This window comes from Aureobasidium melanogenum (genome assembly GCF_000721775.1).
Source record: "Aureobasidium melanogenum CBS 110374 unplaced genomic scaffold scaffold_12, whole genome shotgun sequence".
Classification (NCBI taxonomy): domain Eukaryota; kingdom Fungi; phylum Ascomycota; class Dothideomycetes; order Dothideales; family Saccotheciaceae; genus Aureobasidium; species Aureobasidium melanogenum.
In genome coordinates this window covers 593,651-610,563 of record NW_024470064.1, presented here as the reverse complement: position 1 = coordinate 610,563, position 16,913 = coordinate 593,651, and the positions used below count along the sequence as shown (strand labels likewise).

The 16,913-nt window shown below is 49.8% G+C and overlaps 7 protein-coding genes across 7 annotated transcripts; 5 read left to right on the top strand and 2 right to left on the bottom strand.

Moving 5' to 3' along the window:
• Positions 1–473: 473 nt before the first annotated feature.
• On the top strand, positions 474–1,492 carry M437DRAFT_49880 (glutathione S-transferase; the record flags this gene model as incomplete). The annotated part of the gene is made up of 4 exons (XM_041021911.1): positions 474–738; positions 809–838; positions 899–1,050; positions 1,130–1,492. The coding sequence occupies 4 exons, from the start codon at positions 474–476 to the stop codon at positions 1,490–1,492; spliced, it is 810 nt and encodes a 269-aa protein (XP_040879319.1).
• A 2,179-nt stretch (positions 1,493–3,671) lies between these two features.
• M437DRAFT_50166 (uncharacterized protein) lies at positions 3,672–4,349 on the top strand (the record flags this gene model as incomplete). The annotated part of the gene is made up of 1 exon (XM_041021959.1): positions 3,672–4,349. One exon carries the CDS (start codon positions 3,672–3,674, stop codon positions 4,347–4,349), a length of 678 nt encoding a protein of 225 aa, XP_040879318.1.
• Positions 4,350–6,532: 2,183 nt separating this feature from the next.
• Positions 6,533–7,846, bottom strand: M437DRAFT_50186 (FAD/NAD(P)-binding domain-containing protein; the record flags this gene model as incomplete). Its single annotated transcript, XM_041021963.1, has 2 exons — positions 6,533–6,958; positions 7,019–7,846. 2 exons carry the CDS (start codon positions 7,844–7,846, stop codon positions 6,533–6,535), a joined length of 1,254 nt encoding a protein of 417 aa, XP_040879317.1.
• Positions 7,847–9,083: 1,237 nt separating this feature from the next.
• On the top strand, positions 9,084–11,265 carry M437DRAFT_66713 (uncharacterized protein; the record flags this gene model as incomplete). The annotated part of the gene is made up of 2 exons (XM_041024807.1): positions 9,084–10,869; positions 11,147–11,265. 2 exons carry the CDS (start codon positions 9,084–9,086, stop codon positions 11,263–11,265), a joined length of 1,905 nt encoding a protein of 634 aa, XP_040879316.1.
• Positions 11,266–12,226: 961 nt separating this feature from the next.
• Positions 12,227–12,850, bottom strand: M437DRAFT_75918 (uncharacterized protein; the record flags this gene model as incomplete). The annotated part of the gene is made up of 1 exon (XM_041026512.1): positions 12,227–12,850. One exon carries the CDS (start codon positions 12,848–12,850, stop codon positions 12,227–12,229), a length of 624 nt encoding a protein of 207 aa, XP_040879315.1.
• Positions 12,851–13,467: 617 nt separating this feature from the next.
• Positions 13,468–14,139, top strand: M437DRAFT_75917 (uncharacterized protein; the record flags this gene model as incomplete). The annotated part of the gene is made up of 2 exons (XM_041026511.1): positions 13,468–13,504; positions 13,556–14,139. 2 exons carry the CDS (start codon positions 13,468–13,470, stop codon positions 14,137–14,139), a joined length of 621 nt encoding a protein of 206 aa, XP_040879314.1.
• Positions 14,140–14,922: 783 nt separating this feature from the next.
• Positions 14,923–16,699, top strand: M437DRAFT_66710 (uncharacterized protein; the record flags this gene model as incomplete). The annotated part of the gene is made up of 3 exons (XM_041024806.1): positions 14,923–15,475; positions 15,509–15,876; positions 15,935–16,699. The coding sequence occupies 3 exons, from the start codon at positions 14,923–14,925 to the stop codon at positions 16,697–16,699; spliced, it is 1,686 nt and encodes a 561-aa protein (XP_040879313.1).
• Between the last annotated feature and the right edge of the window lie 214 nt (positions 16,700–16,913).

Genomic DNA, 16,913 nt, shown 5'->3' with positions numbered 1-16,913 from the left:
AATGCAAATGTTAGCTCTACAGTACTTCTGCCCTCACTTGTGTGTCTCTTGTACTGCCATTTATCGTCCTTCCAGCCTCTCCGTATGTGAAGTATGTAAAATATGTAGCTATGGAAATGCATAATACTCTTAGGGGACAGGACAATGATCACTGAGAAGTGACATTCAAAGAGCTCTCCTTGGTCATACCTCTGCTTCTGGAAACGATTGTGCCTTTCTATAGGAGTCTCTGATTACTCGATCAGTGCTGGAGCAACCGGAGATAAATTGCGGGGTTTGAACGGAGAGCTCTCCCCAAAGTTGTCGATGACGTTGAGGAGAGCTTGCTTACACAATCTCGAACGACCTCTTTTGTACCACTCTATCCTCCCATCCCAATGTTCCTTCGCAGTCCTATCCTTCGCCTTGCACAAACTCAGCGTCAATACGTTCGTGTAATACCTGAAGCTATCACTAAACCTATATCCAACATCATGTCTTCCGATGCACCCGAACCCACTGGCTTGATCGCCAACAAGGGTCTTGAGCTCTTGACCTTTGGCACTCCTAATGGTCACAAGATCACAATCTTCCTTGAGGAGTTGAAGGAAGCCTATGGCAAGGACTATATCTACCAGAGCGTCAACATCATGAAGAACACACAGAAGGAGCCTTGGTTCACTAAGCTGGGACCCAACGGTCGTATTCCTGTTCTCATTGACCATGACAAGGGTGGCCTTGCGATTCAAGAGGGCTCAGGTGAGTCGTATTTTGGGCACGGTGATCTTCAAGAGGAAGTGTCAAACTGACTCGATCTGCCTTCTCCCAGCCATCCTCGCGTATCTTGCTAGACACTACGGTAAGCTTCTCCCGATCTATGGGACGTAAAGTTGGATAGTATCCTGACTAGCATCAATAGACCCAGAGAACAAGTTCTCGTTCAAGGAAGACCCTCAGCTGTCCTACCAAGAACAGTGGGTCGCCTGGCAGCACGGTGGTCTAGGACCTATGCAAGGTCAAGCCAACCACTTCTACAGGCTAGCCAAAGAGCGCATTCCTTATCCTACACAGGTGCGTAACGTGAAGATTTCGGAGTGTGGTCCTATATAAGGTTTGAAGTTGCATACTGACCGCCTTTTCTGTCAAATAGCGTTATGTGGGTGAGACGGAACGCCTCTACGGCATCCTGGACAACCAGCTCAAGAACAACTCCTACCTCGTCGGCAATAAGTACACAATCGCCGACATTGCAAACTATAGTTGGGTCAACCTAGCGTACTTCTCTGGCGTCGACCTTAGCCAATTCCCGAACTTGGAGAAGTGGTGGAAGTCGATCAACGAGCGCTCGGCAGTCAAGAAGGGCCAGAACATCCCTGGACCTTCGCCCTACACCAATGAAAACTTCCAGCAAAAGCTCAAGGATGACAAGGAGTTTGCAGACAAGAATGCCGAGTTGCAGAAGTTGAGAGACGAGGCGAAGGAGCAGTACAACTACAAGTACTCGAGCCCTTAGGTCAATGTTTCACTGTAACACAGCTTAAACGGATACGGACAGAGAATCAGAATCTGTAACAGATCTTCAAACAGTCTGACATCGAAACCGAATACCTCACTTGCCCTATCATGCAATTTAACACAAGTGCCTTTCCCTCGTTTCCGTTTTCCCGGCCGTAAGTACAAGGTAGATGCGAGCCAGTAATGTTATGCGGAGACAAGAGCGGCAAAAGCTGTGCGTCCATTAACATGCAGACCGCGATCCAGAAGTCACGAGTAAATATACCGGTAGAAGTGTCTTGATAAGATAAGAAAGAACGAGATAGCAACTGCCTGCCATTGAAGTCATACGTACCAGAGAAACCAAGGAAATGCAAATCACACTCATCTGCTCGCAACAAACGTCTAACGATGTTGCCGGAGGTGCCGGCAAGCACAACAACAACAGTCCAAGAGCCTCGAGTCTTATGGAGGCATGCGTCAGGCAAAGACACGGTATGCGACTGCCCCAACGGCGAAAGGGGAGGAGGAAAAGCAGCTAGAGACCCTGCATGGCAGTTCGACTTGTTGACGGTGATCTGCAAAGATGGTCCACCACCCTCCTTGTCTCCCTTCTCCGCAAAAAGAGACCGCAGACCACGAATCGCCATCACCGGCAAGCGTCATGCAAGCCTTGTCTCACCGCTGCAAAGAAAATCACCTAGTTGCCAGTCTAGTATACTTTGCTCAGCCGCTGCGCATTTTTTACAAGCCAGTCGCAATGGCTTGCGCAACAGGCGTGTAGATCGATTAAATCGAGAGGCTTGAATCGTGATGCGGGTGTACGAATCAGGTAGCCAAAGACAGAGATGCATGAAAGGGAGAAAAGGCCGGCCAGGCGCATTTGACCGTTCGTGCGAATCAAGGCTTCTCATGCAGACATCCACACACACGCTGCATCACGAAGGACCCTATCGCGTCTTTTGGTCATTTTTCTTTCGCTGCTGGACACAAGTCATGCGGATGTTGTGTACGCTTGAAGAAGAGGGTGTGTAGGCCGCTGCCAGCCAGGCACCGGTGCACATCTTTTTGACTGCTGAACGAATCATTCATTTCATTCTTGGCTCTATCATTCTGCTGCTCTGGTGATAACATCGTTTTTTCAGCTCTGTGCTTTTACGTTGCGGTCCGGTCCTAAAGGGAAAATGGGAGATTTCTAGGCGTGCTGGGCTCCTAATTTATCGCGAAGCCTGGCTGGTGTTGACTATTTTCTTGTTCCCGGCCCTGTTTTCCTCTCCGTAATGCTCGCTCTATTTGCCTGTCCTCGTCAATTCATGCTTCTTGCCCTTTTGTGATGTACTTTTGTACTTGCATATCCGTAAAGAATGCATGCAATCTCTTTGGCTTTTCTGCTTCGCCATCATGATCATCATGAATCAAGCAAGCTTGACGCGGCGCAGATACACGAGGGGGCCAAGAGTCAGACGGCGCGTTGTCGCGCACGGCATGACTCCCCCTCAATCCACAGTCCAGTCCACATCTGATGATCTGACCTTTGGCACCTTTTGACGCATCAAAGAGGCAGAAGGACCGTGTCCCATATCGCGACCATTAATCCCAACGTCCGGGCGCCATCATGTGCCGGCTAGACGCTTGGTCTAACAGGTGGTCCTTGGTCGATCTACTTGTTCGCGTGAGCGGTGAAGGGAGAGCCGTTGTGCCTATTTCCAGGCCATTTCCTAGATGACCGTTTCACTTGATAACTGGTAATCATTCATATATGCTATCCGACCCTTGCGGTTGCCCCTCCTCCCACGCTCTGGCTCCCATCCACATCTACTACTCCTCGTATATCCCATTTTATATTAACCAAGTCCCGCGAAGAACCTCGAGTCTTTGCGTCCTCTTTGTCATACGCCTCGTCGTCACTTGGGAGTCCTGATCTTTTTAGCTTTTTTTGCTTTGCTCTTTTGTGACTCTTTCTTGTTGTACAAGTCTGTCATTTCAGTCACAGCACAGCCCACCATCCTCTTTCCACTCTGCTGCCTACCCACTACACTACTACTGCACACCTCAACGTCTACGACACCCTAAAAACAACTCCGCCTCACATCACTGCCTGCTGCTGCCTATACGCCAGCTTGATGTCCACCTCTGCAGCAGCACAAAAGCAATCTCGCCGTACAACATGGCCCAACCTCCAAACCATCACAACCAACATGTCGAAGAGCAATAGCAAGAGCCCGTCACCACCTGCAATGGATGACATAGACGAGGACCCCTTTTCACACTTCCTATCACCTGTACTCGACGAAGACGACCCCTTTGATGGCCTCGACTACAACGCCGGCATCGACAGTCCCTTTGACGAGGAAGTAGAGCAAAAGCGAACGACATTCCGTGTCAGGCTAGAGGAGAAATGGGGAAACTTCTTGTCGTCTCGCCGCACGCCGTCACCGCAAAAGTCACAACAGACACCGCCGAGGACACCGCCATCAGAAGATCAATTGCCTGAGCTCATCATCGACGACCTCGAGGGCTTTGGTTCACCGTCCTCTTCTCCACCTTCTCGCCTTCCCTCTCTTACAACACTCAAGGATATCATCCACGAAGAAGATGAGGAAGTGGATGGCTGGGAAGCAGATCGCCGACGCAGCCGTGTCCTGCGCCGCAAGAACAACTTCCACCTCGACGAGATGGATAGACCTGTCACCGCACCTTCACCACGAACTCACCGTCCCAAACTTCAACGTCCCAGATACAAGAGATTCAGGACATTGAGTGGAAGACCCCACTCCTTCGTGGCACCTTCTCCTCATCTCTGGACTGTGAGTGAGCATGATGAGATCTTGGAGCAATTGAGGAACGAAATGAGAGGAAGAAGATCTAGTCGATGATCCCTTCTTCTTTTGCGCTTATCAACAAAAACAAACCTGGTTTCGATATCATGATGGATGACTCTTTTATGACGACGAAAATACACGAAAACGATAACTTCTGGATGATGTTCTCCTTTCTCTCGTCATGAAGTCACGCAATCTCTCGTCTTTGCTCTGCTTTTCTGGGTTATACACAGCATTCTGGCGTTCTCGGTCTGATCTCTCTTGCATGTTTTCGCTCGCTTATCTGGTTTCTCTGCGGTGTTTCCTCTTTCCTTGCGACTCTCGTTTTCTGATCTATACCCAAGCTTCTTGTTTTGTTGCATTTTTGTTTTTCATGATTTATGGCGAATGCAGGTATGGCTGAATGTTTGCATGCGAATGGCTTTTTGTTTTCTGCTTTACCGACAGATATATATACATTGGAGTTTTCACGGTCTCGGAGCATCATGGAAAGGTTACAGCAAGCAAAATATACACTCTTGAGCTCACGCTCTTACCCTACTCATAGCATGATCTCTCATCTTCGTCTTTAGTGTTTTTCGACTCTTGTGATGTATCGAACTGGCATGTGATGATCGGCGAGTGACTTTTAAGTACACCTCGTGGCATGTACACAAGTCCCTATTCTCTCTTTAGCCCTTCTCTCGTGAGGGATATCACAATATCCCTCCCTCATTCCTACCCCTCTTCTTCTTGTCACAAAATGACTCAGAAGGTTTTGAGATTATGAGTCAAAGAGGAAGTTGACAGGGCTTTTAGGCCTCCCCTGCATATCACTGTCAAACCTACCAGAGTTTGTCTTTTGTTCGGGAATACCTTCGCATCGTCTGTGTAACTCTGGTTCAGGCCTCCTGTTTGCGGTTTTCTAGAAGGATTAAGGCGTCGATGGTATGGGATGCCTTGACCATTTCCCTTTCGTGTGCCTTTGACGGAGCGACGTCCTATCATCGCTAGGGTCTTTTCTTTGTCTTTGTCAGCCGCGTTTTCTCATCGCCATGACTATCTATATTGCGAAGGACGGCAGTTGTTCTGAAATAGGCAGTCTGTTTTGTTTATCTTTACCCCGCACCTCTTTGCTCATTCCACCCCCACGCTTTCTTGGTGTCTCAGATCGCAGCGATGGGACGTTTGTCTTTGAAACCGCCAATCCTTTGTACTAAACCTTCGATGATGGCGTGTTTGACGGAAGGTTTAAGGAGGGTTTGATATCAACACAAACCTCTGTTGCAACTTTAGGGGAAGGGACATTAGGATCTAGGGCTGTTTGTTGCCTACGGGTCGAGGAACACTAAAACACTCCCTCCCTTTTCGTGATGCCAAGGAAGAAGGTATGACACCGGGTCATCCATTCTCACATCCATCTATCCCTTGAATCCACTCTTTTCCCTCCTGGGAGATAACGCAAAAAGACACCGGTATAGCACCTCGGACCGGACAGTTTAAACGCGCAAAAACAAGAAGCGGGGTGCATGGAGCAAAGAAGCGGTGAAATAAATGCAACTACGCAAATGGCGTGGTCTACTCGTACTCGTACTTTAGCATCAAAGCACACAGACCAATCATGCCATGGCGTGTTCTTTTTTGCTCTTTGATATCATCAAGTAAAGTGGATGAATTTCTGCACTTACGGACGTGATGGCGTTATGGCGCAATAACTGAAGCTTTTTCTATTCTTGACGATAAGAAAAGATCAATGCTATGCGGAAATAAGGATGGTTGAATATGACGCCGATGAAAGACCTTGCTACTCTGGTATATACTTTTCCTTGCTACTCTGGTATATACTTTTCTGTTCTTGCTCTCGCTGCTCAGAGATGAGTACAAGGTATAGATAAGGTAGTGGTATTTTTTGAGTCCTGTACTACTCGAGAAGCCAGCCAAGCTGTCATAAGATAAGCAGTGTAACCGCTCAAGAAGACACAAGTACCGATATGAAAATCGAAAAGCCACTGGATTGTACGATTGGTCCTGCTTGCCTGTCACAGAGATCGAGTCGCAAATGTGACGGATGATCATAATGAACATGTTATAAAATGATAAAGATCATGATATACATGCATTGATACCTCTGCTAACGTATCAGTAGCTATATTGCCGCTTAAACTAATATACTGATCAAGCCTCGACAGTCTTTCGCCTTGCCGGCCGGTCGCTCTGATGTCGTGCATAGCAAACTAAATTAGACGCATACACTACGTCTACATCAAAGCCTCGAACGCATCCAGCGCGTCTTGGTTCTGCTTCTCCAAATCGGCGTTATTGGTGAAAGCAGCCGCTTTGCCCATGAACTGCTTCATCTTGACTGGGTCATCCTCGACACCTGGTAGCGCGAAATCGTACAGGCGGCCAAAGTCACAGCCCATGGTAACGACTGCTTGTGCACGAGGCCTTCGAACTTGATCATAGGCTTTCAGAACTTTCTCGATCTGCGAGACTGAATCCAGACGGCGGAAGAGCGCGGTGAGGACTGCGGCGTCTTCGATGGCTTGAGCTGCACCTTGTCCGACGAACGGCATGCATGCATGTGCTGCATCTCCCATTACAGCAATGTTGCGACGGTTGTAATAGGGTGCGGGCTCATGTTGTTGAAGCTCCCAGGTAATATGAGGATCCTCCGCAACAAGCTATTTCGAATATAGTCAGTATAGGGCTCGTCTCTTGTAAAGCTGAGTTCGTTGACTTACCTCGACAGCGGCTTTTGCATCCTCGCGGTAATCTGCAAAGCGCTCCTTCTCGAAGGGTGCGAGACTGCCATCGCTCGCGATACCAGTACGTGTCACGCAAATAATGCTCAATTTCTCACCCTTGTGGAGAGGCATCATGTTGACATGACCCTCTTTACCACACAGGATTGGCACTGTTCGCCTCCACTTCGAGTCGATTGTCTTCATCGCGATATCCATGGGTACTTGGCGCGAGTGTACCCTCCAGCCGTCAGGGTTCTTCGGCGGTACGGCTGGGTGATCCGGTCCAAGGATATGTTTGCGAGTCCCACTATGGACGCCGTCCGCACCAAGCAGACAGTCAGCTTCTGCTGTGGTACCATCCTTGAATGTGAGTGTAACCTTGCCGCTGGCATCGTCTTCCTTGATACTGTCGAGCTTCTTGCCAAAAGAAACACGATCCTTCGGCAACAAAGCCAGCAAACCATCAAGCAAGTCCGATCTAGCCACGGTCCTGCGACCTTTTGCTTTGCCCAATTCTGCGACTACTTCGCCGGTGTTGGGTCCGCTCACAAGAATGACTTGTGTCACCATCTCCTCGTCTTCCTCTCCGGCCATGGTAAGAGCTTTGGCGAAGTATGTCTTCTTTATCGCAGGGTGGATAAGGTCCATGGCAGTGATAGCGTTTTTGTGCAATGCAAGTCCGGCACCAATATCGGTATATTTTGGTACACCTTCATAGATGTGTACGTCCAGGTTGGGGTATTCCATCAGACCAACTGCAAGACAGAGGCCTCCGATGCCTCCGCCAGCAATCGCGATGCGAATTTTGTCCTCTGAATGAGGCATTGTGCAGAAAACAACTTATCAAGTGGTTGGTGATCCAAAATGACCGTGTTTTACGTATTTGAAAGTGGTGGTGATGAGAAAGAAGCAAACTGTTTGTGGTAGCCTGGCTTCAACGTCGAATGGACAGATGCCCAAGAGCAGGCTGACGGTTGAACGTCAACATATACGTCTCCCATGCTGACGATTGTCCGACAAGAACACAATGATGTCCGGATGCTAGGTTCGGAGAATAAGTGTATCGGCCCCAAGCCCTTGAAGCTTGCATGTCGTCAGATCATTGCTGAAACTGGACAGACTGTGGGGTGTGCTTTCCTGCCGAAAGAAAACATCGAAGTTGGCTTGAAGAAACCACAATTCTCCCCTCCATTTAGAGTGTGCTATCTTGCTGCTGTTTCAGACCGAATGCACGGGACGAACAAGGACAGAACATGTGGTGGGAAAGGCGGGCTCCCGCAAGTCGATCGCTTGCATTGGCCAATGCGGGCCCCGCATCACACACCCTCCTTCGACGTGCCGCCAGTCGACAGACTGAGTCCTTGATTTTGACATCCAAGAAGGCTCGTAGAATTGTGGACGAGAGGTCCTGACAGACCTCGACCGGCTGCCACAGGTATCTACTTGGACAACATTCCTCATGCGGCTGGCAAGGCGATATATAATGGTCCCGCAATGACCCGGAGATTGATGCCCATCATCTATTTTCCTTTCCATCTCATCTATCGTTGCAGCCCTACGACCCAGCATCCAGATCACAAGAATACTCCTTGCCTTTTCAGGCCGCAAACTGTCTCCAGATTGACCTTGGGAGATTGTCTCCACGCTGCGGTGCCCAAAAGCAAAGGGCCTCCATTCGCTGACCGGTCGTATTAGCCGAATCTGCATGTGCAAACGCCATTCGCCAGCAGTTTGGGCGGAAGTTCGCTGTGCGTTTGCCTGGTTTCTGAAGAGTCACCTCCTTCTTCTTTCTTCTCTTTCCAGAACAATGTCAATCTCCCTTTCTTCTGCATGTCTCTCTGTAGCAATGTCTGACTTCTCTCCAAGCCTTTCGACCATATTGACGATAATCGCCTACTGTATCTCGCGATAAAGGAACGTTGTATACTGTTGCAGCTGTTCCACCCCGCGTTTGATGCCTGACCGCATTTTGCGGGATACCCAGCATTCGATCGGTCCACCGCCTCCCTTGCCGAGTATCGACGTGAGTCATTGAGTGATCCTATCCAGACTACACCGCACCATGGCAGATACAAACCCTGCTGCCAAGCATCCACCAGCGGCCACTGTCGAGGATTGCGCAGATACAGATGATGAGAAAGGTGACTCCAGCGCATCCAAGCCGGCTTCCAACTCCAGTACCAAGAGGAGCCGCAAGACCTTAGATCCTAAAAGGAGCTCTCCCAGCAAAGCAAGGCCAGCTAGTGTTACTGGACCGCCAGAAGCTCCACTACCTCCCGGGGATACGGATGCTCCTTCGCGACAACCCGAAGAACCTGCATCTCAAGGAGGAGCAAAGGAGGAGGTAAGCTGCGAACCAGGGGCCAAAACGTCACATAGATCAAGACGACCTAGTCAAGCTCCTGCTCCATCCAGCCCTGGTCGGGTTCCCAGAGAAATAAGACAGGATCCAGAAAGACATCGTCGTGAAAGACGTCCTCCTAATGAGCCTCCTTGTGGTTGCAGAGACTGTATGAATGCATCCCATCATGGTACAAGACCAGGACCCAACCCTCTCCAGCAGGATCATCGTACCCACACATTCCCTGCGAGGCCTCCCCATGGCCCACCTCCGATCGTTCGCCATGGTCCACCATCTGGTGTCATGCCCCCGGGACATATACCACCACCTGGAGCGAGGATAGTGTATTCACCTGGTACCACTTTCGCAGGATGCCATCCTCCACCTCCAGAGATGATGCCCAGGTTCGACCCTAGGTCACAGCCAATGCATTCTGGTATGCCACCTCCTCTTTATCCCAGCATGTATGCTCCTTCTGGTGTCTCTATGCCACCACCCTTGCCTGGCGCAGGAGGACCGCCACCACCCATGAAGTTACCAATCAGGCCTGCGATTCATCATCCCGAAAGATCAAAGACCACGACCTCATTGCCAAAGCGTTCGTCCAAGATCTCGACATACGACACTACCTCTGCTCCTTTCTCTCCTGATGACGATGAGCACTTCTCAGCTCGAAACTTGCCTTCGAAACCGCAGCATATGCCGGGAGGGTTTGAATCGGATTCCTACTCTTCCGAGTCGCCGCCGGATAGTCCTGAATACTTTAAGCAGCCAAGGCGGCCCGCCACCTTTCATCGTGCCACTACGTCGGCAGTTCAGCAAATCAATCGGAGTGGCCACACAAGGTCGAGATCGGATTATCCGGCAGAGTCGGCATATGGTTACCACCGCGCGTATCCCACTGAGCCTGCTTGGGACCAGAACATACATGCCGGATACTCAGACCATGGGGACCAGCGATCCTACCCAGGCGGCAGACGAGGCTCCAACGCAACTACCTGGACGCAGCATACCTCAGCTTCTGACCCTCAACACCCAAGCTATGTCCACTACAACCAGCACAACTTCAACAATGATGAACACGCCGCCATAGACTACATGAATCAAGCTCGCGGCCACTCCGAAGAAAGAATTACGGCAGAAGCACTACGTCAACTCCCAGGAGGTCCCCGCAGTACGCGAAGCAATCACAGCCACCGCCGCAGCCAACACAGCATGAGCGAAACATCCTCGCGGCACCGCGGCGCAGAAGGCAGTGTAAAGCTGATCATGTCCATCGCCGCAGCCGAGGACACGAGGATCCAGCTGAGCGGCGACATGGGCGATCGCGAGGTATCGTTACGTTCGACCAATGATCCTGGCAGGGTGGAGGTTACAATCGCAACGGTTGCTGGTGGCGAGTCTAGGTATTTGAAGAGTGCGAGTCAGACTTCTCGTGCACCTACGAGGTCTTCGGGTAGTACGAGGCATGCTACTCGTGGTGGAGCTGAGGGGCAAGAGCAGGGTCGTGAGTATCGAGAGCATCGGGAGCGTCGAGAGAACAGGCATAGCAGTCGTGCGCCATCATCCAGAAGATCGTGATTGGAGACGGCACGGCGTTGGTTCTCTCAATCGGAAAGTAGGCCAGGAAAAGCTGGACAACACTAATGACATGATTTGATGATTTTACGAACGTGACGGGGTGGTTTCTTTGGTCTTGACAAAGTTGTTAGCATCTGACTTTTGTTTCTGCCGCGCAGCGTAGCGTTCCTGGTTTCATTTCTGCTTCTGCTGTGTTTATCTAGGTAGCATTCGCGTCTTGGACATTCTCAGCCTCACGGCGGCAGGCAGCGACTACTTCTCAGATAGTAATGAAAATGACTCGCAACAGAAGGTCTTGATGAGGTTCATGGGATTTTCGTAGTCATTAGATGTGAATGTTGTCAGGTGGACATGCTCGTGTGAAAAACAGACTCAAGCATAGCACGTGATATCAGAATCAACGCGCAAAACACCACAACAAACAACACCATCGCTGTTTGAAAAAAACAACTCTTCTTCAATCACCAGCTTACAAGCCAGAGTATCAATGAAAAGATAAGTGATTCGCGTCAGCCCGAAGTAGTGCAATACGAGCGACACTGTGCCAGAAGATGATGAGCAAGCCCAGAGCATCTCCCAGCCAGTTCCAAAAAGTAGAATAATCATGAGAGACGGTCCGTAGACCGGTCACAGCGATTAAACTATGAAGAACAGATACTACACTTGATCCTGTAGCGAAGTTAGCAAGATGTCAAAAAGCTGATTGGAAAAGGACCCACTAAGCCAGAAGGCAAGAGACTTGAGGAAAGAAAGAAAGAAGAGAGGGAAGATGCTGGTGGAGGAGGCTGCTTAAATACCAGTGAGAGCAGGGAAAGATTATGTAAGCATGTATGCATTGTTTGAATGACGGAGCATCCAGAATTGACTAGAAGATCGTGGAAGTGTGTTGGAGTGAAACTGGGAGCAGAATTGGAAGTGAAACTTGGATGAAATAGCAAACGGAACTTTGATAGAGGGAGGGGTGACCCTGGCTCTGGGCTTCACGACGACCTATCTCTGCTACGCGATTGCAGTATGTCATAACTACATGAGAGCTGTTCATCATAGTGTTTTTGAACTTATTTATAGGGTTGGCGATGCTCAATTGTCACAAAATGGCGAAGTTTCTCGATGCAATGGCCTTTTGTAAGGTGACCTCTTGGTCTAGCATGAATGTGAATTCTTGAACAGCACCTCCAGTGACCTCCACTGAAATCCCATGGGAACAGGCATGAAGGATGGTAAGAATTTTGTACTTTTGCTGTTGTAGTAGGTCCTTAAGAGATTATGGGTACCCCTTACGATCAATATGACCACCCCTGACTCTTCCGCATATATTCAAGCACCGCCAATCCACTCAACAACACAACCCTATCCCAATCATCACCACCCTCAAACTCTTCGAGTTCCCAAGTACCTCTCTTGCTTCCAAACATGAAGTTGTGCACGAACTTTGCAACAACTACACCAGTTTCCCTCTCCACCATTTTCAAGTGCAGCCAATCCATTTTCTGACTCAAAGCCGACTTGTTTTCGACCGCACTGGTGCGCTTCCAGTCAAATATCTTGCGACCAATGGAACCGCCCAGATCGATGCCAATCTCAAAGCCCGATTGTTTGGCTATCTCGCGAACGTATATGTCCTCCCAGACTACAGTATCCGGAGAAGCTACAGAGTCTCCAAAGCCGAGGTGAATGGGTGTGCTTAGGGAGCCAAAGGTGAAGTCACAGGTACCGAGGACTTGATTGGATGGGGATGGGGTTTGTAGAATTATGCCATGTCGTCCAGGTTTCGAGGACCGTAGGTCTGTTGTTGCGAAGGAGAGATCAACTTCATAGGTCGCTGTGCCGTTGTTGACATCTCTGAGTTCAGCCTTGGTGCGCTTGAGGTTGGTGGTAACCATTTCGTAGGTCTTGATGGGAGCCATGGTGAAGATTATCGTCGCGACTCCAAAAGCGATATGTGCTGATCAGATGCGAAGATAGGCTGAAGCTCTGGCGAGAACAAGTGTGAAATATGGCTCATGTCAGCGATATATGCGACTTATAATACTGCAATACCAAGACCAAGAGGTTGGTGGGTCGTCAGGCTAGTTGAGCTTGGCAAAGGATTGAAAATGACGATGGGCATACTGTTTCGTGCGTACGCGATTAATTGGCAGAACGAGCTGTATCTTCTGGGAGAGCATTCCAGATAGTATGCAGACTGGAAGCAAGACTTGCTTGACAGTGTAGGAGTAGCCCCATCTCAGCTAAGTCTAGGGATAGCAAAGGAGAATCCCTGTCTAGAATCAAAAGAACAAAGAGATATTGTGATTCAGAAGGGAAATTCCTCGATGCCCTCTACATATCTGTTCTAATAGTCCGGCTATGACTACGATGTTTTGAAGCCCTTCTCATTTGAAAACGGATTTGTGTCTTGTGTGAGATGTGGTAAACATCAGCTTCTTCTTGGAGATGGAGAAAGTCGGTTGCTTGGCGTGACGATGAACGTCAACTCGAGGCTCGATGCAGTCAATTCTTCCTGCATCACACATCAACCAAAATGCCTTTGATTCAGAGCTCACAAGATTATCTGCCTTGTAAGCATAAAGTCTTGAATGATTGATAACATGCGCTAATCAATGCGACAGACATTGACGCTGCGCCGTCAGAGCAGGAGCTCAATTCAGCACGCGCTCTCATCCAAGCCGAACTGCCACAAGACCACAAGACGACACTTCACCCTTCAATACCAGAGCGCAAATCCATCAAATTCAGTGACCTCGTCGAAGCCGAGCACGAGCGTCTATCTACCGGAGCAGAGAAAGAGGCTGGAATTGACCTGTCGCGGTACGAAGCCCAGGATGCGCCAGCGACAAACGACATCGAACAATGGCGCGCAACCCTCCAACAAGCCTATGCTTCCTCGGAGTACCTGGAGTCCCGTCAAGTCAACCTGTCACTACTGGAGACGTACGGCAAGAACGCATGGCTGATATCCAACGACCAACTCGAAGCAATTCTGCGCACTGCCGAACGCGAGGTTTCGCAAAGGAAGATCGAACTTGAGGAGATTGACAAGGCAAGAAGAGATGGCCAGACTGCTCGCAAGGGTGAATTGGAAGCGCTCGAGCAGCAATGGAAGATTGGTGTCGGTCAGATGCTTGAGGTTGAGGTCGCCGCCGAGAAGCTCAGGCTTGAGATCCTTGACAAGAAGCGGGCCGGCGCAAGATGAACATGGCCACACGACTGGAATATCCACCACCACCACCAACAGCACACGCTCTCTTCTTTAGGGCTCGCCTGTTGCATCCCTGCTCCTTTCGGCTAGACGCTGACCACAGCCGCACGGTACTCAAGACACCTGCCAAACTCATGCGCGGATGGCACATTTCTTCCTCGATGAAACGAGCGCTGTCATGCTCTATTGATGCCTGCCACTGGAGTTGTTCGTTTCCAGAGCTCAAAAAGGACGGCCTGCTTGGAGAAAGGCTTAGTACAACCAAGACCTGCGTATACCAACAATGCCTGTGGACTTCGTCTACTGGTTTCCAAGCGCGAGATATAAGTAATGCTACTGGCCTCGCCCCTTCAAAATGCTCTACATCCCTTTCTTACACGCATCTGGTCCTTTCTCATGACCTGCTGCTTCTTTTGACTGTCAATCACAAGTCTGAAAAATGTACATCCCACAATTCTTGCCAAATCCTTATATCCTTTCTATCATCTTCTGCCGCTGTCGTCATAGGATACAATGCTCCGTGTCGGACTTTGTATATCAATTCACTCGCGCACGGTCTCCATCTTCTGCCAGTCTGTCGCTCGTCACTACTCGGCGGTTTCTAGCCATACCCTCCCTTCTCCTATGTACCCACTCAAGTTCAGCATCAGTGTTATGTATCTTTGCTTTGAGAGATCGTTGCTGTAGTAGCTGGCATTCATACCCTAATTAATCAACCGAACCCATCCTTTGCGCCAACACGCTACAGCAACACCCTTTCTTCTCGTCCGGGCAGCCATGTCTTCTCAAAGAGAGCGGCACCGCCTGACAGTGGATCTGGAAAATGGCGACAACACCGAGCGCCGCATAGCAGAGTTTCGGCGCAACCTCCAGGCCTACGAAGACATGTCTCATCAGAACAGCGCTTCCGATCCTGATTCTGGTTATGGCACCATTACCCCTGAACCCGCTGCTGCTTTTGTCGCCGATCCAGATTCTCCTCATCTGGCTCCGAGCCCACGCCTGCATCCCAACATCACAACGCGTCCCCGCAACCGCAATGGTCGCCGTCTGAGTGGTCTGTTAGGCATCTCCCATCGTGGTCGTCATGTTCGAACACCCACCTTTGATCACGACAACAGACCCAAGATCTCAAGACCGATTGTCGATCAAGGAGAGATTGGTGTTCCTAATGATGGACCATACATCTACAATCATCCCAGTCGACCTCGTCTCGATGTTGAGATTCCGCGAAGCAGTTTCAGTGATCTCTGGGGCCAGAGATATGGTCCTATTGGCGATGAGGGATACAATGTGGATCATGTCCAACGTGATGGCAGGAACACTCAGAGTATGGATTTTGGTCGCCTTGTTGGTGGTTGAGAGAACTACAGACATGATACCAGGAGATATGGTGTCAGTCTTGGTGGCATTGCTGACTGGAATGCTTTCGTCACCGCCAACCGTGCATCCGGATCGTCAGTGAGCCCTGAAGATGAGGAAGCAAATGCAGGCGCAGAAGATGATAATGGTATGGACGTCTCATACCTGGCGCCCTTGGTATCTCCGACTCCTGCATCTTCTTCGACGTCGAACGTCACAGCATCAGCCTCACTTCCATCCATCTCCAACCTGCCGCCTCTGCCACCTTCAACAGTCGCCTTGAACGACGAACGCATTACCACCCCTGAACCAGAAGAAGACCGCGCCCGCGCACCCACCCCTCTAAGTCGCGAACCAAGTGAACGCTGGGTAAACGCTCCTCGCCTCCTCCTCCTTTCTTCACTCCCACTAACCACCAACCTCACAGATTCGCCACCCACTTCGCCAAAACCCACCAAACCATCATCTATCTCTGCCACCCCCTCCTCCGTCCTCACCAATACTCCACCCATCAACCCCATCACCTATCCCTCAGTGGCCAAACTTACAACACTTCCGTCCTTCTTGTGGAGTTGTGATTGCCAATATCGGCACTACAGCTATGGTGCAACCATTTATTGTTCTCCCTGATGATGAAGACAGTTTTGTCGATGCTTCAGACGATGGTGAGAGTTTTACTCACAGTTTTGGAGGTGATGAGGAAGTTGTGCATGTAAGGGAGGATACACCTCCTCCTTCTCCTCCTGTGCAGAGAAGACTTTTTGTTGATGCTTCTGCTTCTACTGCTACTTCCACTTCCCAACCTCATCAACGTAGAAGAAGCACAAGTGGAGGTCTTAGATCCCTCTGCTGTGGATTATTTCCACGCCGTTCTCGTTCTCGTTCTCAAACCGTCCACCCTTCCGCCGTCGTTCAACCCTCTGCTTCAACAGAACGTCCTGCCTTAATGGCGCAGACACGTGTACCAGTCACTCACACCACTATCCCTGAAGAAGACGAAGCGGATGAAGAAGACAACGATCAAGAAAATCAACCTCCCACAATCATCGAAACTTTGGTCGAATCAAACGATGGAAACGGACACATCCCTGAGGTCCGGCAGGAGCAAGAGGAAGAGCAGGCAGAAGGTGGTGCCAGTAGAAGACACTCTGTACGCCACAGTTGGGTTACCGTGTCTAGATGGTTGGAGTAGAGTCATTGCTGCTGTTGGTCATCGTTTGCCAGCCGTGTCATTGGGAGCTGCAAGTAAGAGATGGATGTTCCTACAGGTAAAAGCAGTTTCGAAAATTGTGAATGGCCGATATAGATTCAAATCCTGAGATTGAGAGTCTGGTTACTTCATTGTGGCAACAGCTTTGCATGTCTTCTATGCAAGAGACTTTTGTACAGCAGATGGATCTTGGGCT